At 39.1% G+C, this 27,042-nt stretch overlaps 2 protein-coding genes across 3 annotated transcripts in view; one reads left to right on the top strand and one right to left on the bottom strand.

Annotated features, from left to right (window-relative positions):
* Nucleotides 1–617: 617 nt before the first annotated feature.
* LOC135085133 (uncharacterized) lies at nucleotides 618–5,549 on the bottom strand. Its single transcript, XM_063979888.1, has 6 exons — nucleotides 5,317–5,549; nucleotides 4,642–4,807; nucleotides 3,878–4,098; nucleotides 2,576–2,710; nucleotides 1,629–1,813; nucleotides 618–1,138 (listed from the first exon to the last, which is right to left on the bottom strand). Exons 1-6 carry the CDS (start codon nucleotides 5,547–5,549, stop codon nucleotides 618–620), a joined length of 1,461 nt encoding a protein of 486 aa, XP_063835958.1.
* Nucleotides 5,550–20,343: 14,794 nt separating this feature from the next.
* The window catches only part of LOC135085518 (atrophin-1-like), a 31,761-nt gene continuing 25,062 nt past the window's right edge, over nucleotides 20,344–27,042 (top strand). For both annotated transcript variants that reach the window (XM_063980304.1, XM_063980303.1), the window contains exon 1: nucleotides 20,344–20,531. In XM_063980304.1, coding sequence (XP_063836374.1) covers nucleotides 20,529–20,531 — 3 coding nt within the window. In that variant the 5' untranslated portion in view covers nucleotides 20,344–20,528. The remainder of the gene's footprint in view (nucleotides 20,532–27,042) is intronic.

Raw genomic sequence — 27,042 nt, 5'->3', positions numbered from 1 at the left:
ATAGGTACTAGGACTCACTAGTTGGCGCCACTGTCTCAGGTATTCTGTGCACTAAAAATTTATGTCCCAATCTCCCAATAGTAAATAAATAAATATCCTTGGACAATTTACACTGCGCTTCTAGTCCCAAACTAAGAAAAGCTTGTACTATGGGTACTAGACAACGGTTTAATAGTAGTTTGTGGCAAGTCAGGACGACAGCATCTTCTTAGTGCCTTACCTACTCAATACTAGTGAGCAAACACTTCGTACAGTGCCTCTAGCATGAACAACTTTCGTCTTCGAATCGTTTGCGTATTCGACAAAATTCGATACTCAACCTTCGAATTAAACGATAACGTGACAATTTTGATTCTCAAAATAAGTTTCGTGCAACCAATTCTCATACTGAGTTCACTTTACGACACGTCACAAGGGTGCTGTTGTAGTTTTCGTAGGTATTAAAATATTTTGATGGCAATTCGAATACGCAAACGATTCGAACTCGAAAGTTTTTCGTGCTAGCCGTACCTACTGAAGCCCTCCTTGTAAACCACAAACTTGCAAATGTCATCGGTCGTTCCGCCATTCCGGGGCACCTCAGTAAAAGTACAAAAGTTTCTAAGTAGTTACAGATTTTAATCTTTTTTTACTTCAAGTTGATTAGATTCCTCTTTAACCTCTGTATTCTCTAAAACCTTACTCTCATTCTCACTCATGCTGATATTCATTGCTTTAATGCCTTCATCCAGCGAACTTTTTGACAGCTGACGTAAGATTTTCTCGAAGATTCGTGGCGCGCTTTTGGTGTTCGGCAGGGAAATATCGGTCTGCGTTGTCACAGTCTCGCATCTCTTTTCTTCTTCAACCACTGCAGGTTCGTTCGTCTCTTTCAGGTCTAAGGTAAGCGTTTTCTTTTTGTTTTCTATCTCCGGATCTTCGTTTTCGACTTTTACTTCTTGGACGCGGTCGTCGACTTGGTCTTTTTCCTTGCATCGTCGCTCTATGGCCTTGGTAAGAACATTGCCGAGGATATGGGCGCATTTGATCATGTTCTGGGTTTCTCGGGGAGTGAGATGGAGCCCCTCGTTTCTGATGACGTAGTTGATGTGGTCAATGTTGTCTGGAGAACGCTTTCGGGAGCCTTCGGTTGAGAATTCTGGAAGAAATCAATAAAACCTCTGATTAACTGGGAAATCTTACGCCTACAAGATTATTAAGGCGTTTAAAGTCTGTTCAAGATTGAACTCCACTATTTACAGTTTCTCAATTAGTAAATATATATATGTAATTTGTTTGTCATTTGAGGGAATTTGCACTGGAGGGAAGTCGATCCTGAATCTGAAGGGTCCTGATTGCTTTAGTTGCGGGTCCAATGACAGTTTAACTCACCCCCGGGACAAACTTAACCTTCGCTGATTGTGTTATTGGCGGTAAGCTGTAGATCCTGGCTACACAGGAGTTGCAGCAGTGGGAACGAGAGGTATGGGAATAGTCCCGTACTATTTTTCAAGAATCTATCGTCATATCGTCACTTTTCGTCTGCTATTGATAACCGCCTTTGTTCACGAGGACTACCGGTGGTCCACAGAACGTTTATTAAACTTTAGGAACTGGGAAACTCTGGTCTAAAACCATGTAATACATACCCAGGTCGGCCAGGTCAATATTCTCAGTCCTATAAGGCGTGGGGCACTGGTCGTAGTAACTCTTGACCGGCACCCGAGCGACAGAATTGTTGTAGTTGGCCCAGAACTCTGACCACTCGCCGCTATCCCGGTCCACTGCTGTGCGCTCCGCCTCGCTGCAGTCCTGCCAGCTGCTGCCGCAGCAACTGGGAAGAGAAGACTCATAAAACTCAGTTTATTTCTGCAAGTAGGCTTTTAAAAACACTTTACACGTCCTAGTATTAACCCTACCACTGTTTCGGGACAATAAATGGGGCAGTGCTGAGAAGAAGCAGCGCAAGAAACTCAGTCACTATTGTCAGCCTCTTTTTCCATCTTCAACCACAGAGGAACATTGAGACATTTTATATTTAACCTGCACCGCACTCACAGCTTTCTGTATGACCCAAAGGTTGACTGGCGAAGAATGCTTTTAGCATTAAGTCCTTTTGTACGTTATTTGTGAAATAAACTGCATTTAAACTTGAAATTAAAAAAAAAACTAACTAACTATCGGTCTAACTGTCGGAACACAACAATGCAATAATAACAATGAGGTGGTAGTAACTAGCCAGGTAAACTTAGAACAATCCTAACCACCAACGAAACCGAACAGAAAAATCTGCACCCCCTGGGAATCAAACCTAGGACTCTGACTAAGCAGGTGCTCTAACCACCAGACCACAAAAGTGGCTTGAGTTTCTTATTTATTTATTTATTTATTTATACTTTTGCACATAAAACGTTACAGTGGTGGACTTAATGCCAGGTGGCATTTCTTCCGCCACTTATTCTCAGCACCAGCCCATATGTTGTCCCGAAGTGGTGGTAGGGCAAGCTATGTACTTATATTTTAATTTGTGTACTATAAGTACCCTGGAAAGGGCCTATGTACTGAATAAAATATTTGAATTTGGTGGTCACTGTACCTGGACAGATGAGGCTCAATGCTCCGCGGAGTGGCGACCTCCCCTCCCACTCTCGGAGACATCTCATTGGAGGACTGTCCGGAGTACTCCGGGGACACCGACGAGTAGTCCAGCTCGGTGGTGTTGGCTCCATACCTGGAACATTGAGGGTTACGAATCTATATGTCACCGTAAATTTGTGAATTCCGTTAGATTATAATCTGACGTAGTTAAATTACAATCTAACCTAACCTAACCCACTGTTAGTTTACAATCTAACGCGTTATATTATAAACTGACAGAGTTCACAATTTCACGTTGACATATACATATTAAACTCAAAGGTGACTGACTGACTGACTGACATAGTGATCTGCCCCCCTAGACAAAACGCACTTTTTGATCGAATCGAAAATCGAATCCGTCAAAACTCCATACAAAAAAGGGGCTTTTCGACCACTTTTCGACTGGTTTGCGATTATAATTTGCACTTTGTCTAGACCCACTGATCTATCAACGCACAGCCCAAGCCACTGGACGGATCGGGCTGAAATTTGGCATGCAGGTATATGTTATGACGTAGGCATCCGCCTTAGATTTTAAGAAAGTCCACCCCTAAGGGGTCAAAACGGGATCCACGCGTACGAAGTCGCAGGCGGCCGCTAGTCAATAAGATAAATCTAAAGTAGGTATTCAAGGAAGCCAAGACGACCCATATAAACTCGCATTATGAAATGTTTAAAGGATCTCATGTAGAGTGAAGCTTCTAATTCTACACGCCCTAACAACTGTACACCTTAGTTCAGGCCGTCAAGGGCTTCACAAACTGGGCATCGTGTTCGTGACACCTTGGAGCACTATCCAAAGGGCGTCGTGAAGTGATCGAAAATAAATGTAGAGAAAGAGATGAGAGTGGCGATTTCTTAACTTGAGACCCGTTTTGAGAAGCTATGATGCTCAGAGAAGCAAGCACTCTTCTAAAAGCCATTAGAAACTAAAATAATAGGGGGTCGCAAATATAAAATGGCAAATTCAGTATAAAAAAGGTTTGGAAAGCTGTGCCTTACAATTAGGCTGGGTTGCACCATCTTATTTTAACAAACGTCAAAAATCTGTCAAATTCCATACAAAAACACCGTTTATCATCAAAGTTACGGTCAAAGTTAAGGTGGTGCAACTTAGCCTTAGTCAAAATTATGTGACATGGCCGTTTCGCTGTTGACACATACACGTCGTCACAACGAAACATTCAATAGGTCTTGTTGATTACAAAACGACCAAGCCTGTTTAATAAATAGAAATAAAATACAAAACCCCACTTACTTATACGGACTCGCTGAAGACGAGGACTTGAACACACTCTCTCTACTGCAAGAGAAAGTGCTGTCTCTCTCAAAGCGTGGCTTCCTGACTTCCTTCGCCAGGTGGCTCTGGAGAGAACCACTGCGGGGCTTCGCCTTCTGAGCTTTGGGTGTGGACGTGGCCAGCGCTTGGAATTTCGTCTTGATGCCGTACTTGGAGTTTGTGTCTTCGAAGTCGGAAACCTGGAGAGAGAAGGGTGTTATTTAAAATATTCTTTTTAAATTCTATTATAGATCGTTTCATCCACGAAGACGCGTCCCACCAATTTTTGGTCGAGAAAAGCGCGGGGTGCGGTGAGTTTGATCTGAGCAATCCGAGCGTCATTATTGTAGTGTGCGTGTGCACTCATGGATGATTTAGTGTGTGCCGATAACACTCAAACATTAGCGGAAGAATGGTGGGGCGCGTCTTCGTGGATGAAACGATGTACGTATATTGTAATACAGACAAGTTAAATAATTTTGTTAGGTGTTCTGGTTTCGATGAAGCGCCTGGCGAGTACTTGAAGGCAAAATCTTTTTTTGTAAACATAGATTTTTATTTTTTGTAAGTGTCAGAGATTTTAATGTGCCACTTTTGCTGAGAAGTATTAACGACCCTCTATCTAAGATGATATGTCATTGCCCTTTATATGGAACAGAGACAAAACATGGTTTTGGCCTATTATGTATCTAGTCGCCTCTTTCGGTATCAACAGAAAGAGTGGGAGTGGTAGAGAGCGTTACCTGCGACAAATCCAACGACATGTCGTCTTCCAAACTAGTCTCCCTGCTCTTAGAGGACTGGGAGGCGTTGGCGGTCCTCTTGGGAGACTCAAAGAGCTTCTTGGTCTTCGCGTCGCTGCTCATAGTCCGTCTGTTGTACCCAGGCAAGGAGTTGGCTCGGTCGCATCTGTGGTGAAGGAAAGCTTTTTATAAAATTTAGTTTAAATTGTGTCTGTCACAGAAAAGCTTTATCGCGCGCCTCCCTGTTTCAAAAACTGGATAAAAACTATCCTATGTCCTTTCCCGGGACTCAAACTATCTAAACTTTATACCAAATTTCATCAAAATCGGTTCAGTGCTTTAGACCTGAAAGCGTAACATAAAGACTGAGTTAATGGGGATGCTTCTAGATAGACGTCTCTGTGTATGTGAAAAGTCAAAATACACTATCTGGAGAAATAGAACATTATGTAAGTCTGACAGTTTTAAAATAGCATCGGAAGTAGGGCGCTTGACAGACATTTTGCTTTCTAGCTGCTATAATTTTATGGACCTAACACATATGACCCTACATAATATGTCCTACTTACTGGTAGGGCAAACAATAGAGTTTTATACTTATTGTTAGAGTTATAATGCTGCATTGTATTAGATTAAAATAATACGAGGCCTTCTTAGTTATGTTTTCCGACTTACTTCTTCAAGCACTGCTTCCCCGTGACCATGAACTCCAAATTCTGCGGTTTCACCACTTTCTTGGGGGTGGAACTGGCGGAACTGGGCGTGTTTGAGGGTGACTTCTTCTTTCCTTCTTTCTCCTTCTTGGCGCTGCTTCTTCTAGAAAGAGAGGCGGAGTTCCTTCTAGAACCAGGGCGGCTTCGGCTGCCGTCGGGGTCGTAGTCTTCGGGCCAGCGGTCGTTGCGTTGCATGGTTCCTATCAATTCGAATACTTTATTAATGTAGGCCATTTTCAAGGCATTTATTCATGACCGAAATAGAGCTTGCTCTACCACCACTGCGAGACAACATGGATGGTTGCATACAGTCAACAAATTCAAAATCTTTATTGCGTAGTGACAATTTGTAATGGTGGAAATTACATAGACATGGGCTTAAGACTTAGTTACCTGGAGGTATTGCAACAGAGTAGGTGGCCAAGCCATCACGGTTCGTATTGAACAAAATTATGTTCAAAACTCAATTCAATCTGTCATTAATTCTGAAATATCAAGCTTGAGAGAGATCGTAAATAAGTAGGAGAAGTCTCGTCTTTCTACGATTTACTAATCTTTCTTCCCTAAGTCATTCGATCAAACTACGTTTCTCTCTCAACATCATATAATTTTTATTTTAAAATACATTGACTTGAAAACACTGTTACGAACACCCAATTCCTATTTTATTTATGACGCAATATCTTTTCTTTCGCAGAAATTGCTCGGTTTTACTAGCAGGCGTCCTAAAAGTTTGTTGTAGTTGAAAAATACACTTTGTAGTTTGTACTTACCAACAAGTCTACATTAACCACCACTAACTTTACACTTGTCACTTTGAAAATAAGTACCACTGATTCACAAACACATAAATACGAAGTGGGCACTTTTTCTGCAATTTCTTCAACTGTTTAGCACATACAGTTTTAAAATTGAGAGCAATGAGACTCACTTTACGTTTATTACTGTAGTACTCATGTAATTCTTGACTTTTCAGCTGTGTAGCTAGCAGATAAGTCGTAAGTTTCTACATAATAAGATGAAATGTCGTGTTAGAGTCCCTTCGCTATCAATTTTCAAATGTAACGCGTTTTTAAACTAAGGCTGAGGCCAGACGAGCGTAATTTGCGTCGCACTTTTTGATCGTAGTTTGCACTGCACTTGATTCTACTTTACTTATTGTTTAAGCCACAAAAGGACTCAAAATTAGTTGGAGTCGCAAACCTCCTTCCACAATAATATTGAAAGTTACAATTTTACTTCTAAACGCTCTTTTGGCCTCTAAGTTAAGTTTTCAGATCTTTCTAGACTATTATCTGATGTCGAAGGGAGTACCAGAGTACCGTGGGCTCTCACAGTTGTGTGCGCACTCCGCCCGGGCAATTTAGTGACATGCATGGATTGAGAGCGGTTAGGAGTTTGTGATGAGCGGAGCGGACTGAGTTTGTAGTTATTTTGTTGAAAATAATCTTGACAGAAATGTGTTAGAACAAACCAGTAAATTATATTTTTGTTTCGATTTTAAATAATAACAGGTACCTACTTATAAGAAGAGACTAGAAAGCTCAGTGTAAAATGTCCAAGGATAATTTTATTTACCTACTCGTATTCTCTCTATCAAGCAGTAATAAATCAACATAGTAGAGTAGTAGAGGACCTCCTGTTTCTGCCTCACTCTCCTGTGGATGTGGTTAAAGGGAAATAAGGAGGTTTAGGAACGGATTAAGCTGTTATTAGACTTCCCAATCCGTCTGGCCAGCGTGGGGAGTGTAGGCCAAACCCTTCATTTGCCTCTGGCAAATTAGAGAGGGTCGTGCTCCTGTAGTAGAGACTAAATGACCTGATGATGATACTTAGAATTGTAAAGCGCTTTACAAAAGCCTATAATGCTGATAACAAACCACTTTTATCTTTCTTATCGTTTTAGTCCACTAAGTACTGGACTAAGGCCTCCCCCAAGGATTTCCACAAGGACCGCCGCCGCTCGTATCCAGGCACATCCAGGCATCTTTCTTATAAAATACCTTTATTGCTGTTATTCTTCCAGCGTAGCCCTTTCTGCTCCCCACTCCGCTCTCCGCTCCGCTACCCGCTCCGCTTATGAACAAGCTCTATAACTTAATTAAGGGTGGTGCGCTGTGCACTCGCGCGTGCAACAGGTGGGGGCGGAGTCGACATATTGACATTTACCCTCAAAATATTAGTTTTTTTTCAAACTTTATTTATTTATTTCTCATGTGTATTATTTTATTCTTCATATGAATTGGTATAAGGAGAACCGACGACCGTAGCAGGAAGGCGCTGGATGCAAGCCGCTTATATTCGCATTATAAATGCGAAAGTTTGTGTGGATGTCTGGATGTTTGTTACTCTTTCACGCAAAAACTGCTGAACGGATTTTGTTGAAACTTTTCAGTATTATTGTTTATAACCCAGATTAACATATAGGCTATAATTAATGACGATCTGTGACAAACGAAATTTCACGCGGGTGAAACCGCGGGCAAAAGCTAGTTATAAATAAATTTCTTATGGTTCTTAACAGGTTCTTAACAGCAGTGGACGTCATATGGCTAAAATGATGATTATGATGACGCAAATGGTTCAGTCAAACTTGAGACTTTTCAACAGACAAGATAAACAGAAAAGGGTCACTTTTTGTCCCATAGTCGCCTTATGACATACACGGGAAGAATGGGAATAGGACAGGTTCTATATTCTATTCAGTCGAAACCACACCGGCACATGGAGGATTGGTCTACCAACCCCTCTAGCCATTGTATCCAAGCGACTGATGAGTAAATTACCAACCACGCAGAATGATTCGATCGATCGAGACTGTTTTGCGGACGTCGAGACACACACAATCACAGTATACACAAACGCACTTTAATACATTTACAATTTATTATTATTATTATGTACACACACACAGTTTTGTTTTTTAAATATTATCTTTTTATTTATAAATATCTTATCACATCTTTTCTACTTCGTCTATATCGTATATTATTATTTTCTACTACGTCTGTATATACATTTAAAAATACGCGCACTATTATTATTATTTATGTATGTATATTTTATGCAGTATAGGTTAGTGTCCGTGACTCTCACTCGGCATGGGGCACACTGAAAACCAGCGTCGTGGCTTCCCTCACCGGGGGCCACGGCATATGCTGAGTGGGGTCCCATTGCGATGGGCATCGCTGTGCGACAGGGTGGCACTGCTTAGTTTACTTGCTCATTCATTGTATGTTTTATGTCACCTCTGTCTTATTTGCTTTTTTTTTTCATTTTACCTCTTTTGTCTTTTGTGATGTCCATGGCAATAAATGTTTCTTTCTTTCTTTCTTTCTTAAATTAGAGAGAGTCGTGCTTCTGAGGCCAATCTACGCCGAGGCGGTTGAGTATGTTTTGAGATATCTACTCCACAGTAGTCCACAGTTGAGTCTCAACTGCAGGGTATGACCCGCAGTGGGACGTGTATACCTAAGTTACTACATACTTCAAAAGTATGGTATGCTACTTCAAAAACATACCAGATTTCTTTTGCTAGTTTACTTTGTATACCTACGTCCCAAATATAGCCCTATCGCCACTTCGGGGCAACATCACAAATGAGCTGGATGAGACGAAGTGGTGGAAGAAACAGTCATCTTTGTATTGCCAGTGCAAAGCACAAAAAAGTAACTATAGGTACTTAACCGCTTTAGTCCCAGACGGCATTAATTAATGTCATAACAATTGATTATCTATTGTGTCTAGATTCGCGGATCTTGAAGGATTAAAGGAACTTATAAATGTAGTTACTTATTTAGAAAAATATGAAGACAGAGTCCTCTCCACGGGTTCGCTGTGCGACCCTGTGACGCAGTGGAGTGTGCGCCCTTTGAGAGCTGACCGATTTCTGCCGAGACTAACCGGAGCACGCGGCTTTGCCTGGGGTGTGTTACGATCGAAAACATATTCAATAGCCAATGTCCTTGTGGCGTCCTCTTATTAAAAAGTCCTTTAATCGTACTTATTAGACCCATAACATATGAGCCCATCATTTAAATGTAAGCTTTAATGCCATGAATGTACAATTAAATGCTGTTGAAATATTGGCAAACTTAATGCCATAGGGTATTCTCTGCCATAACCTTCGGGCTATAGGAAAATGCTCATAACGGTTTTATACCTATTTATTTATTAAGTCTCAATCTCATTTTCAGCAAGAGACAAACTTTCAACTGTTTCTGAAAAAGCTCTGAAATATTGAAAGAAAGAAAAAAGTTCAAACCTTTTTTTCGGTGTGAAGTGCGAACTACGTTTCTTAGCCAATGCACTTGGTGCAGTCAGTTTTAATTTTAATAAAAAAAAAAAATATTTAAGTAGGTAGGTATGTTTATATCCGTTGTCTAGTACCCATAGTACAAGCTTTGCTTAGTTTGGGACTAGAAGCGTAGTGTAAAATGTCCAAGGATATTTAATTTTATTCAAGTTACACAATTTGACTAAATCATAAAGTGTATTAAAAAGTAACCCTTTATCTTTAACTAAAAATAAGAAACCAGTAGAAAATCGTAACGACGTTCATCTATAACTATAAACCAGATCGATGAAAGTTGATGTTTTTCATTTAAATACCCGCGTATGTTACGGCGATCATCGTGTCTAATATCCCCCAAAACTACTTTAATTACTAATATAGTGATGTGGCGCTGCTCGGTTATCGATATCGATAGTGCCTTATAAGTAGATGGGCACTTCTTCGAAATTGCATTCTTCGGCTGATTCATATAGACAAATTTCAAATTCAATTTTAGGTCTGTAACATAGACTCATATGAAAATAGGTACACCCAATAACATATATTTGGATAAGGGACTCGTTTTTGTAAAGTAGTTTTCAAGATATCGACGTTTAAATATTTTGTGCCCATATGAATCAGAATTTTTTACATATTAATCAAAAATAGAAATAAAATTTAAAATCTGTATGTACAATTGGCTCTATATTAAGAAAATAATCATATTATAACAAAAAAAAAGATCTGTTGTTATGAAAACAATATCAGTTATCAAAATATTACGAGAAAAAAAAATGCAACGAATTCCACAATAAATCGTGAAAAACATTTTTCTGAAACTTTAGTATACATCCATAATATTTTGTCATCATCATAATCATTTTAACCATAAGATCCATTACTGAACATAAGCCTACCCCAATGATTTCAATAATGGTAGCGGACTGCATTCAGCTCCTTCCTGTGAGTGAACGTTCTACACTGAGCTTTCCGGCACGTGGCTTCCACTCCAGAAACTTGCTATCCATTGGATGGTCATCTAGGCCATCAGTTCTGCATACTATGTGTCCTGCCCATTATCACTTCAGCTTGCTAAAACATCGGACTATGCCACCATGCGACTTTAGACCGTTTATGGATCTCCTCATTTCAGATTCGATTGCATAAAAAAACCAAGCATAGTCCACTCCATAGTATGGTATGCAATTTTGTGGTTCGTAAGCCTATAGTGAGAGGCCGCTTTTCAGAACAATATGTCATCACTGATAACACACACTGGATGTAGACTTTCATCTTATGGCACTAAGGTATTTTAGATGACTCTACCCAGCTGTATCACTTATCCAAGCTATCGTTGTTAAGAAGTCCACCCACAAGATGAAGAAGGTGAGATGAGCTTATAGAGGTTGTGGCAATGGCAATTAGTTAATCTCGAAATCATTGGAGGCCTATGCTCAGCAGTATTATTATGTGCTATGGACGCCATAAGTGTAGCTGAAATAATAATAAAAATGAATAATCGTTGGGCAATTTCATACAGATGGAAAGCGTTGGGGGAGGCCTATGTTCAGCAATGGACGTCCTATGGCTGAAATGATGATGATGATGATGAATTTCATACAGCGCCATTTAGCCATAAAATAAGCAACAAATATTCTTGTGTTATGGTTCCTTAGCTTAACGGATATACTACTTATTTACTGTTTAAACATACATTATTCATAGTATAAAAATGACGTGAATGATTTTTTTTATTCATAACAAAACCGCAATCACATCTGGTCTTAAGTGAGATGCAGTCTGGGATATCATTCTCAGCTAATAAATACCTTTTTGGTGCTTGATAGATTAAAAACTAATTTGTTTTATGATTCATATAGGGCCCTGACCATATGAATCACGCACAGATGAATCAGTTTTTTGCCTGAAATCGAGCAAAACTCGTCATACATACAAACTACAGTGTTGTCATTTTTCTACATGAATCTATAACCCAAAAGCATCACATGGAAGACAGATTAGATTTTTAATGCAATAATATAATTTTATAAAGTAGGCATTGTAATCAGCATGCCACCTGAACCAAGCACAGATGAATCAAGTATTTGCCTTCGTCACACCGGGTTCTAAGCCAACCAGCTCCACGTCTGCCTTCTAGCTCATCCGTTGCAAGATGGGCTTGCCTCCACGCCAGAAACCAGACTCTCATGATTAAAACCTGACCAGTTATGATCAAGAACAGCTCACGCCATATGAATCAGTATTTTATGCCGGACACTGCTTATTTATTTTTTTGCGAACAAACTAACTTAATTAAAATTATGACACATTTTTTTTGTAGAAGGACAACTCATTAGCTTTCGAAATAATTTTAATTTATATTGATATATCAAAAGGAAAATGCTACATCAACCATTTTGTTCCGGAAAATGGCTAACGGACACACCATATGAATCAGAGAATCACACTTCAAATATTTTTAATTTGTATAAAGACAGCAATTATGTCAAAAATGTAATTTGCGCCAGATAGGGCTATAGCTAAGCTATACGAAAAAAAAGATTGCATGCCATTTTGTTAGTTGGTTACTGAACTATACCCAAAGACATCGAAAATTTTGCCTCCGAAGAAATACCCAGATTAACTTTGAATAAAGTATCAATATCAATACATGGTTTCCTTAATTTAAGTAAAAGTGCATTTTATAATATTTTTTTTGTATTTCCTTCACGATTGCCTGATAGAAAATGTTTCAAAGCATTAAATCGACAACTAGGATTCACAAACAGCATACGACATTTGGAGCGTCCTAAACTCGGTGTTTCCCTGCATGATCGAATCAGAAGAATAGGAGATCCGCAAGAGAATCAACGTGACCGATATAGCCTTTATTTGATTTATTATTAATTTACTACTTTATTATGACATTATTTTCATAATTTACTTGTAATTTGAAATTTAATTGTTATATTGACATTCGGTAATTTGATTTAAATCTATTGTTTTTATTTAATTGACTTAATTATTATTATATTGACATTTAATTAATTATTATTATATTGACATGCATGATAACCTATGTACAATTAATCTTATAAGCGCTTTGGAATATATTCTGTTAGCTTGTAAGATGATTGAATAATAAATAAAATAAAATAAAATAGTTATCCCGCAGAATCGCTAAAATCAAGTGGAAGTGGGTGGGGTACATAGCTCACAGAGCTGAGAGTTGGGCCAGCAGAAAACATTTCTATCGTCGCGCAAACATCGACCTTTTCAAGGTCATCGACAACTCGCCTTTTAACCTCATCCCTACCAGGCAATAAATTCTAACAACCAGTCGGCGGACTGGTCGCGCGACTTTCGACTCAAACCAGATTGTTTTCGGTGAAATCTTTGGGACTTCAACCTCCGTGTTGACATTCAATTTGGGCATGCCAATGCCAATTTGAACGTGCGAAAAGTTTGAGATTTTAAAAGAAAACTTATAAAAAACTTACTTCTCAACCCCTATAACAATTTCAAAACATCATTGCGTATAATTCAAAAGTTCAAATTTTAATAATTTCCTTTCATTCAGTCTCAAACATCCCCCATCCACAAGTTTATCTCTTTCACGTCAAAAAATTTTACGGGTTTTGATGAAACTTTACGGTAGTATTGTTTAGCTAAATCAGATCATCTAAGCTGTAACGATATTTCTGTGAAAAACCGAATTTCAGCCGGGCAAATCCAAGAAAGACGTTAATGTTGTATTAAGATGCAGAATGAATTGTTTCATTCAGTATTCTCTAACCAATTTGAGATTTATTCACGGTTCAGTCTTCAAAAAGCTCAGTTCAAAGCTCGATGATTACACAACTATCTGATGGGGCCCATAAAGCTCGGTGGTCAGAGGAATGCGAAGCTCCGGCCATCAACAATTAAGTTTACGTAACGCCAAAAGTTCTGTGGGGACTCCACGCGTTGGGATAACGGAGGACAAGATGAAATTACTTTATACTTTAAACAACTTCGGTTTGTCGTGCCCTGAGTGCCCGAGCAACTGCACTCAGGAGGATTTGATGAATGCTGCTGACAACGCCACTCTTGTTGCGGAGTTTTGGGCTGACACTGTGTAGGTTTGTTGTCGACACGAAAAAAAAGACTTTTTAACAACGTAGTCTTTGTTTGTCCGTAAATTGTTATTTAGGTAATCAACAAACATCTCATCATCATTTCAGCCACAGAACGTCCACTGCTGGACATAGGCCTCCCCCAATGATTTCTATGTTGCCCGGTTGGTAGCGGCCTGCTTCCAGCGCCATTCTGCTACCTTTATGATGTCGTCGATCCACCTTGTGGACGTCCAATGTTGCGTTTTCCAGTACGCCGTTTTAAAAAAACTCAAAAAATTAAATTTATTAATAACATGTTAGCGTTTTATCGTTACGTAACGTAGGCCAAATCCTCCATTTGCCTCTGTTAAATGAGGGCTATCGTTTTTATACTTAACAGTTGGCACCCCTGGCGATTGACAGGACCTTACTCTACAGTGGCGCCATCTTGATGAGTGCAAATGCGATAGTCCTCCTACCACTTTAGCGCTCACCACTTCACCAGTCGACGCCACTGTCTTCGCTACTAGCAAGTGACAGGACCTTACTCTACAGTGGCGCCAACTGGTGAGCGCTAAAACCCTATAGCTCTCATTGGAGAGGGTCGTGCTCGTGCAGTGGAGACTAAATGACCTGATGATGATGATAACGTTTTATCACACGTAAAAAAATACTAATAATAAATACAATAGTGCCTGTTCATTCGTTTCAGTCGAAAGACGTCCACTGCTGGACAAAGGCCTCGAAGGATTTCCACAAAGACCGGTCCTGCGCCGCTCGCATCCAGGCACCTCCCGCGACCTTCACCAGATCGAACTACCCGACAGCACTTCCACCCCCATCACTTAGATGGTTGGCAGTCCACAACAGTACGTTTCTCTAGAAACTTCCTGCCCCGTACAACCAAACTGTGGAATGGACTGTCGTCTGCGGTGTTTCCGGACGGATACGACCTGCAAGCTTTCAAGAGGAGAGCGTATCTTCACCTTACAGGCCGGCAACGCACCTGTAACGCCCCTGTGTCTGCGGGTGTCTATGGGCGACGGTAATCACTTACCATTAGGTGATCCGTCTGCTCGTTTGCCTCCTGTCACATAAAAAAAAAACAACTGGAAGACGTGACGTAGGCAGGCCTCCCACTAGGTGGACTGACGATCTGGTGAAGGTCGCGGGAGAATAAATACCGTATTGATTCGATTTTCGATTGGTACTGGTCCCATTTGTCCCGCAGCCTCCGACCGCGTGGTGCGCGCAGGTTTTCTCGCCGGTGAAAGTGCGCCCTACGAGAAAGTTCAGGGCCCGCGATATCTGCATGCCGTGTCAAGGCTCTCGGGGTCTATTGGTGGTTATATTAACTACTGTGACCTTCAGAACTTAGTAGGCACCACACTTTAAAATTGCAATAACTTTTAGCAGCCTACGACTACGACTTTTTGCCCGCCGATAGTTTAGGCGGCCACACTTGAACTTATACAGTAATATACACCGTTTTGATATCGACCGATTTCTCGTACATAAATAAATTAGCAGCCGACTCTAAGAGTACCCAAGATTATTGTTTAATAAGCATTGTTGTGTTCCGGCAGTTAAAGGTAAGATAGCCAGTTCCTCCGTGGTTGAGGATTCCGGGTGAAGCTCGCTTCCACCTTCGGCCTGATCGTCACTTACCATCAGGTGAGATACAGGCCAAGAGCTTCCTCGTTGTGGATAAAAAAAAAAGATATTTTTGAAATGCAATGGGAAAAGAGGAGAAATACATCTTCTCTGGATGACGGCTCTCCGGGTCTATTGGTGATTATTCTAGTTGCATGCCTTCAAAACTTAGTCTTCTTCTCAATTCTCGAGGTCTCCACTCGAAAAAAGTTCTGATGAAGGTCACGGGAAGATTCTGGATGCAGCGCAGGACCGGTCTTTATTGAAATCCTTGGGGTAGGCCTTTGTCCAGCTGTGGACGTCATTTGGCTGAGACGAACAAAGACCTATAATAATGCATTTTTAAAAGTTTAGTCTTCTTCTTACCTAACAGTTTTAGGTATAGTTTTTTAAATTAATTTTCTTACCAATCGAGCATTTTCCAATACACAGGTCATATTATGAACCTTACATGAGATAAACCCATCGACTTAACATCACTTTCTCCGCGGTTAGAAAACGCCGTAAATTCTTTAATAAATGTTAGAAGCGTGTTATTCGATTATTCTAACAATTTTAGATCGTTATGAATTTGTAAATCTAATTAAATCTATTTCGAGATCGCGTTCAGTTTCTTTTGAATTCAAATATTGTAGACATCTTGTTTATGGACGAATTTATTTATTGCTCGTAAGTTTCTGATTATTCGGATCCGGGTTTGATTCCCAGTGGAGTCATAATATTCTGCTCGATTTGGTTGGAAGTAGAGCTTGTTCTAAGTCTGCTTAACGCCCGTATATTAACAAAAGATGCTTGCTTAAGTGAAGCAGCAAATCGAACACACAGCGGTAAATAGAGCTCTGTGATTGGTTCGTGTGTCACACGCACTGTGAGACCTTACAGTAATGTTTGAGAATCTTACTGACAGAGGAACTGGCTACCTTATGCCAACTGCTGAAACACAACAAAGCCAAGTGGACTTGAACAAGCTACAAATCAAATCTAGTTCTCAAATTTGCTCCCACTGGGATTCGAACTGGGAAGACCTCTGGATGTAAAGCAGGTGGTCTTACCATAAGACCATTAGGGGTAATCCTAGATAGTCTTTGCGTATTGCTTTGAGACAGGTGGTCCTACCATATAAGACCACAAAAACGATCCTTGATGTAGTCTTCGCCTAAAGCTTTTTGTTGCAACACCGCCTGCCCTCTGTCATAATACATATTTGCGTTGTCATAACGCACACTTGTCACCCTGTTCTGTATCATCTTACAAACACGCGGTGAAACGAATTACGCAACTCATGCGTAAGAATATTGGCATTTTTGAAAGCGCGCGTGCCAGGTCCTTACATAATGTGGTAATGACGAATTTGACCATTATATTTGCAATGCGACGATAATTGCACGAAAATGCCGGAAAAAATGCGTGAAATATTACGATTTCATGGTTGATTTGCTTTTGGATAATTTTATTTCGTAACGTGATGAAAAGCTTGATTGTTTGATATGTTTGCAAACTTTACATGCAATTATCGTGTCATTCTGTTCATCATCAGGTCATTAAGTCTCTACTGCATGAGTAAGACCCTCTTTTACCAGAGGCAAATGGAGGATTTGTCCTACACTCCCCACGCTGGCCAGACGGGTTGGAGAGGCCTGATGTTCCCATATTTGTCCCTTTGTCGCCTCTTCCAACATCTACGGGAAGAGTGGGGGTGGGCTATTATATTTTGCCGAAAAACGCATAAAAATGTGAGCTAAGCTGCATGTAAAAGCTAGATATACGGGACTATTCCCACCTCTCGTTCCCACCGCTGCAACTCCTGTGTAGCCAGGATCTACAGCTTGACCGCCAATAACTCAACCAGTAAAGGTCAAGTTAAGTAAAAGCTGTTGTTTGTATTTTTCTACAGAAATCGATAGTTTAACGTTTTAATCAATAATTTAATAAGTCTGATGTCACCCGAAGTGTGTCACCGAGCGGACAAACGAAAGTGGTGGGATCCGGTGGCTTTCTATGTTTTAAAAGATGCTTGTAAGGTGACGCCATTTAGCAAAGCGCACAGGCTTCGGCACACGGCTTCGTCTGCAAATAAAAGTCTTTTATTTTCTGCAATAAGACTTATGTAAAGCGCTTTACACTTTTAAGTATCATCTGGTAATTTAGTTTTCACTGTAGGAGCACGACCCTCTCTAATGTACCAGAGGCCAAGGAGCTTTGGCTTACACTCCCTAGACGGGTTTGGGATGCCTGATGTTCGTATGTTTGTTCCTCAGTCGCCTATACGAAATCCATGGAAAGAGCAGGGTGTTCTTATTTTACACTGTTGGTACCACACGGCACTTCTAGATTTTTGATTTTTATCAGACTGAAAACTTTATGGAAATCTGCCAAAACCATCACAATTTTCACCCCTTGACTATTTTACGAAAAAGGTAGCCTATGGTCCTTCAAGTGTGAAAACTTTACAAACCGACAGAGATACTTTTCACATTAATATTATAAATGACGTGTAGGTGGTATTGCTTACTCACCATGTTGAGAAAATAAAATAAATGCAATGTTAAAGGAAACGAACTCGACATGGATTATGGATTCGGACAACTTTCAACCGATCTACCGAACTGATGGCATTTATTTATTTATTTATTTATTAGGTACACCAACAAAGTCACATACATAATACAGTTCATACATTTTAACATGGTTTAACACATGATACGATGATGATGGCATAGTCTATATCGCCTGGACCAGCCTGGACGTTCGATTCGTGGCTGGGTCAATGGAGATGAAAAAATTAAAAACTACTCGATTTTTAAAAATTGGAGCTGTCAACAGCACTGGACCAGCGGTGATTCACTGTTTGTACTCCGAATGAGTGCCGTGACGTCACCGATCAAATAGCGCGAAATATTTGTTATGCGCAACTTTGGGGCCCTGTAACTTTTTTTTTGTAGAGACATTTTCATGATTCTTTCACAATTATTATTGGTTTTACTTATCAAGTTTAGATAAATAATCTGCGAAAAGGCAAAGACCTCCCTCGAAGGTTTCCACAACGTCCCACTCTGCCTGCATCCATCAGTCTCTAATTTCACCAGATCGTCAGTCTTCTAATTATTTTCTTTGCGGGTCAAATGACAGTTTAATTTTCCTCGGGTCAAACTTGGCCTTCAATAGTTTGATTATTGGCGGTCAAGCGTAGATCCTGGCTACACAGGAGTTGCAGCGGTGGGAACGAGAGGTGGGAATAGTCAGACAGATATAAGAAGTTTTTTTATGCAGAACAAAGCAGGTATTTGACCGCAATCGCACCTGACGTTAAGTGAGATGCAGTCTAGGATGGTACATATCTGCCCTGGTGCTTATTTACTTTCGCCTTGAAAAGGCCCATACTCTAGTAGTATACAGGTAACGAATTCCAGTCCCTAAGTGCTAAGTAAAGTCTTGATTCTCAAGTCATCGTATTAAATGACGATGATGAATGATTGTAATTACCCATTTCCAATTAGAAAGCGTTCCCACATTACTTATTGCTTATCTACTTCCTGCGGAACTTCGTATTTCGCCTTAATGTCTTCGATTGTTTGAAGTTGTTTCCTTAGGTATTTACTTCTCTGAGTTCTTTTGGGTTTAATCAAAGAATTTCATATAGAAAGAATGTCACAACTTGATCTAACAACTGTCGGAGAGTCAAACTTAAAGTGGTATTTTAACGCAGTTTTGCCTAAACAAGATTATTTTCCAAATTGGATATGTCAATTTGGATATCGAACAGACTACCTAAACATTATACTATTTATAAATAACTTGAAAAAATCTAACTAAGCATCGAACCCACGAGCTTTCGCTTGCCGGGCAACTGCTCTACCATCTGAGCTAGTACATATTAGATGGTAGAAGTGACACTTTTGATTGGTCGAACTTCAATATTCAGTCCAATCACAGCATACGGGGCAGCAAGGTTCTGGAGTGGAGGCCACGTCCCGGAAAGCGCAGCGTAGGACGTCCACCCACAAGGTGAACCGACGACCTTATAAAAATAGCAGGAAGATAGCGCTGGATGCAAGCCGCCACCAATCGGCTATTGTGAAAATCATTGGGGGAGGCCTATGTTCAGCAGTGGACGTCCTATGGCTGAAATGATGATGATGATGACAGCATACGAGTAGAAACCGAGTTTTTAGCGTCTTTTTGTACTAATTAAAAAATACTCTCTACCTATACTCACTCACGGTAAAATTATAACTTCTAATCAATAAACGCATACTTATGTTTATTTTCATTATACTACCTACTTTCTTCTATTACTATTCCGAATGTCATGTTATCTATTATTTTCATCGATTATTCAAATGCCAAATTATTGACCCAAACTAAAAAAAACTAATTATAACAGCCTCATAAAAAATAAAGGCCGAATGTCAAAAAGATTTAGTACACAAATGCTTCTTATTAACATATTAATGTAATGCGAATATCGAGCCTAAAATTATCGATTTATCAAAATCATATCGACTCATTTAATATGCAAATCGATAGAAAACTCAGTCAGTGTGCCATAAAGAAAAATAGACAAACAAGAGAAAACTCCACATACCACAATATTGTCATTTTTATGCAAATGTTCTTTGCCAAATTCTTAGCACTTCCGCCACGCCTAGCAGCGACAAAATAAAAGAGAAACCCATCGAGTATTTAATATCCTGCTTTAAGATCCACACAAACAAAAAAACAACCATATTTTTAGTCAAATAGAGTCTAAAACAGAACGCGATAAACTACCAAGATGCTGCATCGAGTTTAATGTCAAACGAAAACAAACTTATCATCGAAAAGCTTTAATTACAAAGCTTAATTCCAAAGCGGTAAGGTCGAATATGAATCGCAGTGCTCTCGTGAGAGAACGGCCTACAGGTTTCGACGACATACTGCCATATGGGAGCTGGCACCCCACTTTCTTCGGAGCCCATCTCTCATACTCAGTCTCGAAGATACGTCCCGATGAGTAGGACGTAGGAAAATGGACCTTCGTGTTGGCGGATAAAAAAAAACGTTCGCGCCAAAAAGTGACAGTGACGTTTGTGTTTTTTTTTTTTTCAACTTAAAAGGGTGCTGTGTTTGAGGAATAAACTTTTTGTGCTTTGGATATTTGCAGCTGGGAAAATGGTCAGTATTTACTTTAATATTATCTATAAGAAATAAAAACTAATTTTTACATTTTGACAATGTAAAAATTAGTGTATAATAAAAAAACAAAAAAATAACTAAGTATACCGGCCGGCAGTTTAGGGTAGGGCTGAAACTGCTGATGGCCAGGGCAATTAATTAATACATATTACTAATTTTAAAACATGCTTCAGATTATTATACATTTGATAATTAAATAGAAGCGTCCTACTTTTAGTCTTAAATCAACATTTTAATGCAATAACACAGCTTTCAGTTCTGACCTGAAAAAACCACATTAACACACGCGTTTTCGTAAACAATTAATTCTGTTTCGTTTTAAAAATTGTAGGTTGTACTCTTACATGTTTCGCTCAAGAAAATTATGCATTTTTTATGAGAAAACCTATGTATTAGAGGTAATTTACATTCCCATAGATGCGAAAACTTTCGTAGGCCAAACGAGTTTTTTTTGTATTTGTGTCTTATGTTTATTGAAATTACATGATAGTTAATTAGTACATAGAAGATTATTATTTGAAGTTAAATATAACTTTCATTTAACAGAGAGCTTTACCACCTACCTACTCGAATTAATGTGAAGAATGATTTCACGCAGTTTTACTGTTTTTTAATCAGCAGGTATTTTTATAGCACATTTGCTTTTGTAAAAGTTGACTATACCTACTAACTTTATACCGCTGCTTTTTCTCAGCACAGGCCTACATTATTATCCTAAAGAAAGCAGTGGTAAAGAAGGTATAATTTATAAAGTTAATTTAATTGGGCAAATTACAACGATAAGTGTCAAGTAATACGGTCTATCTGTGACAAACTGATTTGAATCATCCCATTAACAGTGCATTAAAACCTGTTAATAAAAGCTCTAAGCGTAAAGACAGAAGAACCAACTTTACTTACTTCTGTATGAAGTTGAGATTGGAACAGCTTCGCTCGTGTTAAACTTTGAACCCCTGTTTCATCTTCTTAGATTGCTTACGTCATACTATGTGTGCCTTTCATCGCAATTCGTTCAGTATTCTGAGCTGTGCGTTGACAGATCAGTCAGTATAATTACTTTTTCTTTAGTGTTAAGAGTCGCATCTCAAACTAATTTGAAAATTATAAATAACTTGAAAAAATCAAGTCGTGGGTTCAATTCAGCCTTAGGCAGTTCGATTTTTTTAAGTTATTTATAATTTTCAGATCAGTCAGTAGTTTGCCACATGGTTTCTGTATGTTTCATATCCCCCTAGCTAGGTGATAAATAGAGAAATTCTAAGTCTAGATCATAATTACTTACTATCTACGTGCCTTTCAGCGCAATCCGCTTTGGTCAGAACGAGTGTTGACAGATCAGTCACTAAACTTCGAACTCCTCCTATGTTCTTCTGATTAATTTCGTTGCGGGTCCAATGACAGTTTACTTTCCCACGGGACAAACTTGACCTTCACTGGTTGGGTTATTGGCGGTCAAGCTGTAGATCCTGGTTACACAGGAGTTGCAGCGGTGGGAACGAGAGGTGGGAATAGTCCCGTAGATGAGTCAGTAAGAGTTAACAGAGGATTTCTGGATGAAGTTAGTGTGCTCAATTAGTTGTCAGATGGTTTCCGTATAAAATTATCAATGTTCCGAATTAATCCTTTTACTTCAAGTGTGAGATAACTTTCTCTTCGGTTACGAAGTTAACCCAAATGTGGGATGTTACGTAACATCTGAATTTCAGCTCACAACTATTTCTCGATGTAGAGTCTGCATGCAGACTTTCACGAGGCAATAAATATTTTAATTCGTTAGATAACTATTATAAAATATTCTAAAACTTATGAATATTATAGTGCTTGTGGTTACTGAAATAAAAACATAGATTTGTAAACTTCCGTAATAATAAAAGCCCCGGAAATCCGACTAATTTATACTTATTTTTAAACTAGCGGCCGCCCGCGACTTCGTACGCGTGGATCCCGTTTTACCCCCTTAGGGGTTGAATTTTGCCAAATCCCGTCTTAGTGAGCACCTACGTTCTAAAAGGAACCCCCATGCAAAATTTGAGACTCCTAGCACTTGTAGTTTCTGAGATTTCGTGATGAGTCGGTCAGTCAGTGACCTTTCGCTTTTGTAGATTCGATTATAACACCCCTATTTTATCTGGTTTTAATAATGTCTTTACTTGTTTTCTCTGTTTGCTTTATTGATTGAAAGCCGTTAACTTTTTACACACTCATGTAATTTTCAAAATAGTGTACAGCGATTACTCATGTCCTAAGAAAAAGTTTCTAAATTACTTTAGATACTAGGATACGTTAATTCGAAGTGATTGACACACTCGTCTAGCTTTTCTCTTATGTATTCCCACTTAAACCTGACTAATGACCATGTGATTAGTATTCTATGACTTAAAGTCTAGGCTGTCTGGGACCTGAGGAGAATAATAAGATTATTGAGAATATTGCAAAGAAAAGAAAGACGTTTATTTGGTATTATGCAAAGACTTTTGTAAATGACTTCGTGATTCGTATTAAATGTGGGATCGAGCAAGAGAAAAGGATTACCGGTGGATAAGGTTTTATTTCTAAAATTTTCTTCCGAACCAATATCCTTATCCATGCAATCGCAGTGTCTCAAGCTTACTCTCTAACCAGTGTTTCGTCATCATCACATCATTTCAGCCATAGGACGTCCACTGCTGAACATAGGCCTCCCCCAATACTTTCCACGTTGATCGATTGGTAGCGGCCTGCGTCCAGCGCTTCCCTGCTACCTTTACGATGTCGTCGGTCCACCTTGTAATCAGTGTGTATTCGCTGACATTGTACAGAATGGATACATGGTTTATGGTTTATTACTATGGGCCTCATAAGAATGCTCAAGGTCACCCAAAGGGCGATAGAGCGTGCTATGCTCGAATATTGCTTGCATGATCGATCCAGAAATAATAATATTAAATACCTACTCTTTATTGCACACCAAAGAACAGAAAGAAAAGGAACACACAAGGTACAACTAGGCAATATACACAGATAAATGATAAGATCCGCAGGAGAACCAATGTAGCCGTCGACATAGCTCGCAGAATTGCCAAAATCTAAGGGGCAGTGGGTGGCAGCGTTGCCAGTTTTTTTTTTTTGCCAAGTCCGGACTTTGGTACTTTTTGAGTGAAAATAGCGGGATTCTTCCGTCAGAAGCGGGACATAGTAAAAAAACGTAATATAATCAAAGGTTTTCAAATATTTATCTTTTTATTTGACTTAAAATTACATTTACGTGACAATGGATAGCAAAAGTAGCCATAGAAAATGTATTTTAACAAAAAAATAATATTTTAAACCACGTGCCACGTACGGTCGAGTTCTCTCTGAAAATCGGGACCGAGCCTGTCCCGCGCGGGACATTTAAATTTGATTTAAAAATCGGGACGTCCCGCAAAAATCGGGACGTCTGGCAATGCTACTGGGTGGTCACATAGCTCATAGAACTGGTAGCCGTTGGAGCTGAAAAATTGTGTCATCTGTAGGCCTAGGATGCGCGCCGCGATAAGCGGTTATCACGCCGTTTTATCGATTTTGTTCATACATTTTGACGTCGATAAAGTATACCTAAAGTAAAGGCTGGTTTTAGAATCGCGCTGACCGTTCTCTGATCGTCGGCGCTGACAGATCAATATGTAAAATTTGAAGAGAACGTTCCTGAGTGACGCTGATCGCTCGGCGCCGACGCTTCATACATTTCGGCTGTCAGCGCTGACAGTCAGCGTGCGTCAGCGTGACTCTTTAGCCAAAGTCGTATACGGCGCGCATCCTAGGCTGGCTGTTGAAGGTTACGGGAACTACTGTCCTACAACCTGTTTCCATGTTGTGTCCACTTACCTATAAATGAAACCTATTAAACTTGCCTCTAAAATAAACGCCATCTATTTTTAACTCCTTCTGTGATAAATACAAATAAAATGAGCCGGCTTCATTAAGATTATGTTAATAGAGAAAGTGTGGAAATTAAATTTTAATTAACAGCGATTAAGCGCCACTAAAACAATAATGATCCACGATATAAGCGTGTGTTGACGTGGGGACTGTTTCCAATTAATATAGGTATTGATCTTGTTTATAATTAATTAATAACAAGCTTTGACCCGCGACTTTGCTCGCATGAACTCTGGTGACACAGAAAGTGTAAACGTGCACGCGATTAAAGACTAATTAATTTATTAATTAACAAAAAAGCTTGTAATGTATTTTTTTTCAATCCAATATGATAAATTGATTGGCAGTGCTTCAATCTAGCCATGAAAATCCAAATAGTTAGTTGAACCAGTGATATCACATTATACTTTTTCATACAAAATCTTCAGGTGAGTTTCGTTTTGAGTTTTGACAGCTCCTAAAAATATGACAATTAACTACCATGTTTTTTCCTATACGTCATTCTTTGAGTTACAAATAGCTGATAATGTTGGCTGAATTTCTTGCGCTACTTCTTCTCAATAGCAATAGTGGCCCATTTATTGTTCTGAAGTAGTGGTAAGGTTAAAGTAGTAAAAAGACGTGTAAAAGCGCTTTTTGAAAGCCTATTTGTAAAAAATAAATGTCTTTTTAACGAACCCAATTTAGATCTACGATTATATCCATAAAAGCGAAAGATCATTGACTGATTGACTGACTCACTCATCACGAAATTTCAGAAACTAAAGTGCTAGGAGTCTCGAATTTTGCATGGGGGTTCCTTTTATAACGTAGGTGCTCATTAATACGGGATTTTGCAAAATTCAACTCCTAAGGGGGTAAAACGGGATACACGCGTACGAAGTCGCGGGCGGCCGCTGGTTTGTGTATAAAAAGAAAATTATGATTAGTAACACTTTCAGCTAACACGTCCCTCAATTCAATACAATGGACTTCCCAACCTCCACACAAAGACAAGCTTCAGAACAAGGCCATAGACTAAGCGTACCATAGACTAGACCACAGACAAGCCGACATCCGGCGGGACCGGCTTCCGCCGCCTCAATGAGAGGAAGATGGCTGTTGAGAGGTTTAAAATTTTCCACTTTTTGTGCACTTCCGATTGTTAGAGGGAAATCTTCATACGTTTATTGCTATAGTTTGAATCCCACTTGGGACTTTATCAACCGACTTCAAAAAAAGGAGGAGGTTCTCAATTCGACCCGTATGTTTTTTTTTTTTTTTTTCTATGTTTGTTACGCGATAACTCCGCCAATTATGAACCGATTTGAACAAATCTTTTTTCGGCGTATAGGTAATACCTCAAGGGTGGTCCCATTTAAATTTAATAATAAAAAAAACAACCCCCAAGGGTGGAAAATTGGGGATGAACTTTTTTATACACAATATCTCCGCCGATTATGAACCAATTTGAACGATTATTTTTTTGTTAAATAGGTATTATCAAAAGGGTGGTTTCATGCGAATTTGAAGAAAATATTTCACCCCCAAGGGTGGAAAATTGGGGATGAACTTTTTTATAATATACATTAAGAATATGGTCTCAATGTACTGCCTACCTTCAGTGGTAACTGGTAACATCAAGGTAATAATTAGTTAACTAAAAAGCAAGAAATAAGTAAAATTTTATAAAAAAAAATAAAACCGACTCCAAAAAACCTACACTAAAAAGTAGAAAAATAATTACTAATTACCTACTTATTTATTAGGACGAATTATTAATATTTATGTAGGTATACCATGATTGATACTTTTGGAGTCGGTGCAGGCAAACTTTACATGTTTCATAATCTTGGCACCGACTCCAGAAGTATCAATCATGGTATACCTACATGAATATTAATAATTCGTCCTAATAAATAAGTAGGTAATTAGTAATTATTTTTCTACTTTTTAGTGTAGGTTTTTTGGAGTCGGTTTTATTTTTTTTTATAAAATTTTGATGATATTTTTGAGCTTTTTCTTTTATAATCGAAATTACACATACGAGTAGAAGCATATTTTTATTAAACTCTTTCATGAGCATTTATTTATTTATATAATTCACTGTGGACTTACAGTTTTACCCAAAACGTTCATCAGCGACAGAAGTACAGAATACACGATTTACATAAATAGGTGCTTAAATACTATGCGACAGAAAATTGTATACCTCCAAAATATACTGAGCCATACTACCTATATACTGTCAACAAACCGTCAATATGAGGTTTTTTCGCGAGAAGCGCATTTAATGATGAATGAATTTGACACCATCTGCATGTAAAATACAAATGTACATTCTTTATTCTGAACTTTAGGGTCAAATAAGACCTCTCTTTGGTAAAGGTCGCGGGAAGAGCCTGGATGCGGGCAGCGCAGGACCGTTCATTGTGGAAAACCTTGGGGGAGGCCTTTGTCCAGCAGTGGACGTCATTTGGCTGAAACGAACGAAGACCTCTCTATTTGCTCGGGGATTAAATACCTTCTCTTTTTTCGTAAGGGGTTAATTTTTTTATGCCTAACAAGGCAGGTATTTGACCGCAACCGCACCTGGTGTTAAGTGAGATGC

This window comes from Ostrinia nubilalis, chromosome 28 (assembly GCF_963855985.1).
Source record: "Ostrinia nubilalis chromosome 28, ilOstNubi1.1, whole genome shotgun sequence".
Classification (NCBI taxonomy): Eukaryota; Metazoa; Arthropoda; class Insecta; order Lepidoptera; family Crambidae; genus Ostrinia; species Ostrinia nubilalis.
This window is presented reverse-complemented; position numbering and strand designations above follow the sequence as displayed.

Excerpts from the sequence above, each read along its gene's own strand:
- LOC135085133 (XM_063979888.1), bottom strand. The coding sequence starts at position 5,549 with ATGCAACGCAACGACCGCTGGCCCGAAGACTACGACCCCGACGGCAGC. Across the intron at positions 4,808-5,316 it reads GGGAAGCAGTGCTTGAAGAA|ATGCGACCGAGCCAACTCCT; the intron begins GTAAGTCGGAAA and ends CCTTCACCACAG. Across the intron at positions 2,711-3,877 it reads TCTTCAGCGAGTCCGTATAA|GTATGGAGCCAACACCACCG; the intron begins GTAAGTGGGGTT and ends TCAATGTTCCAG.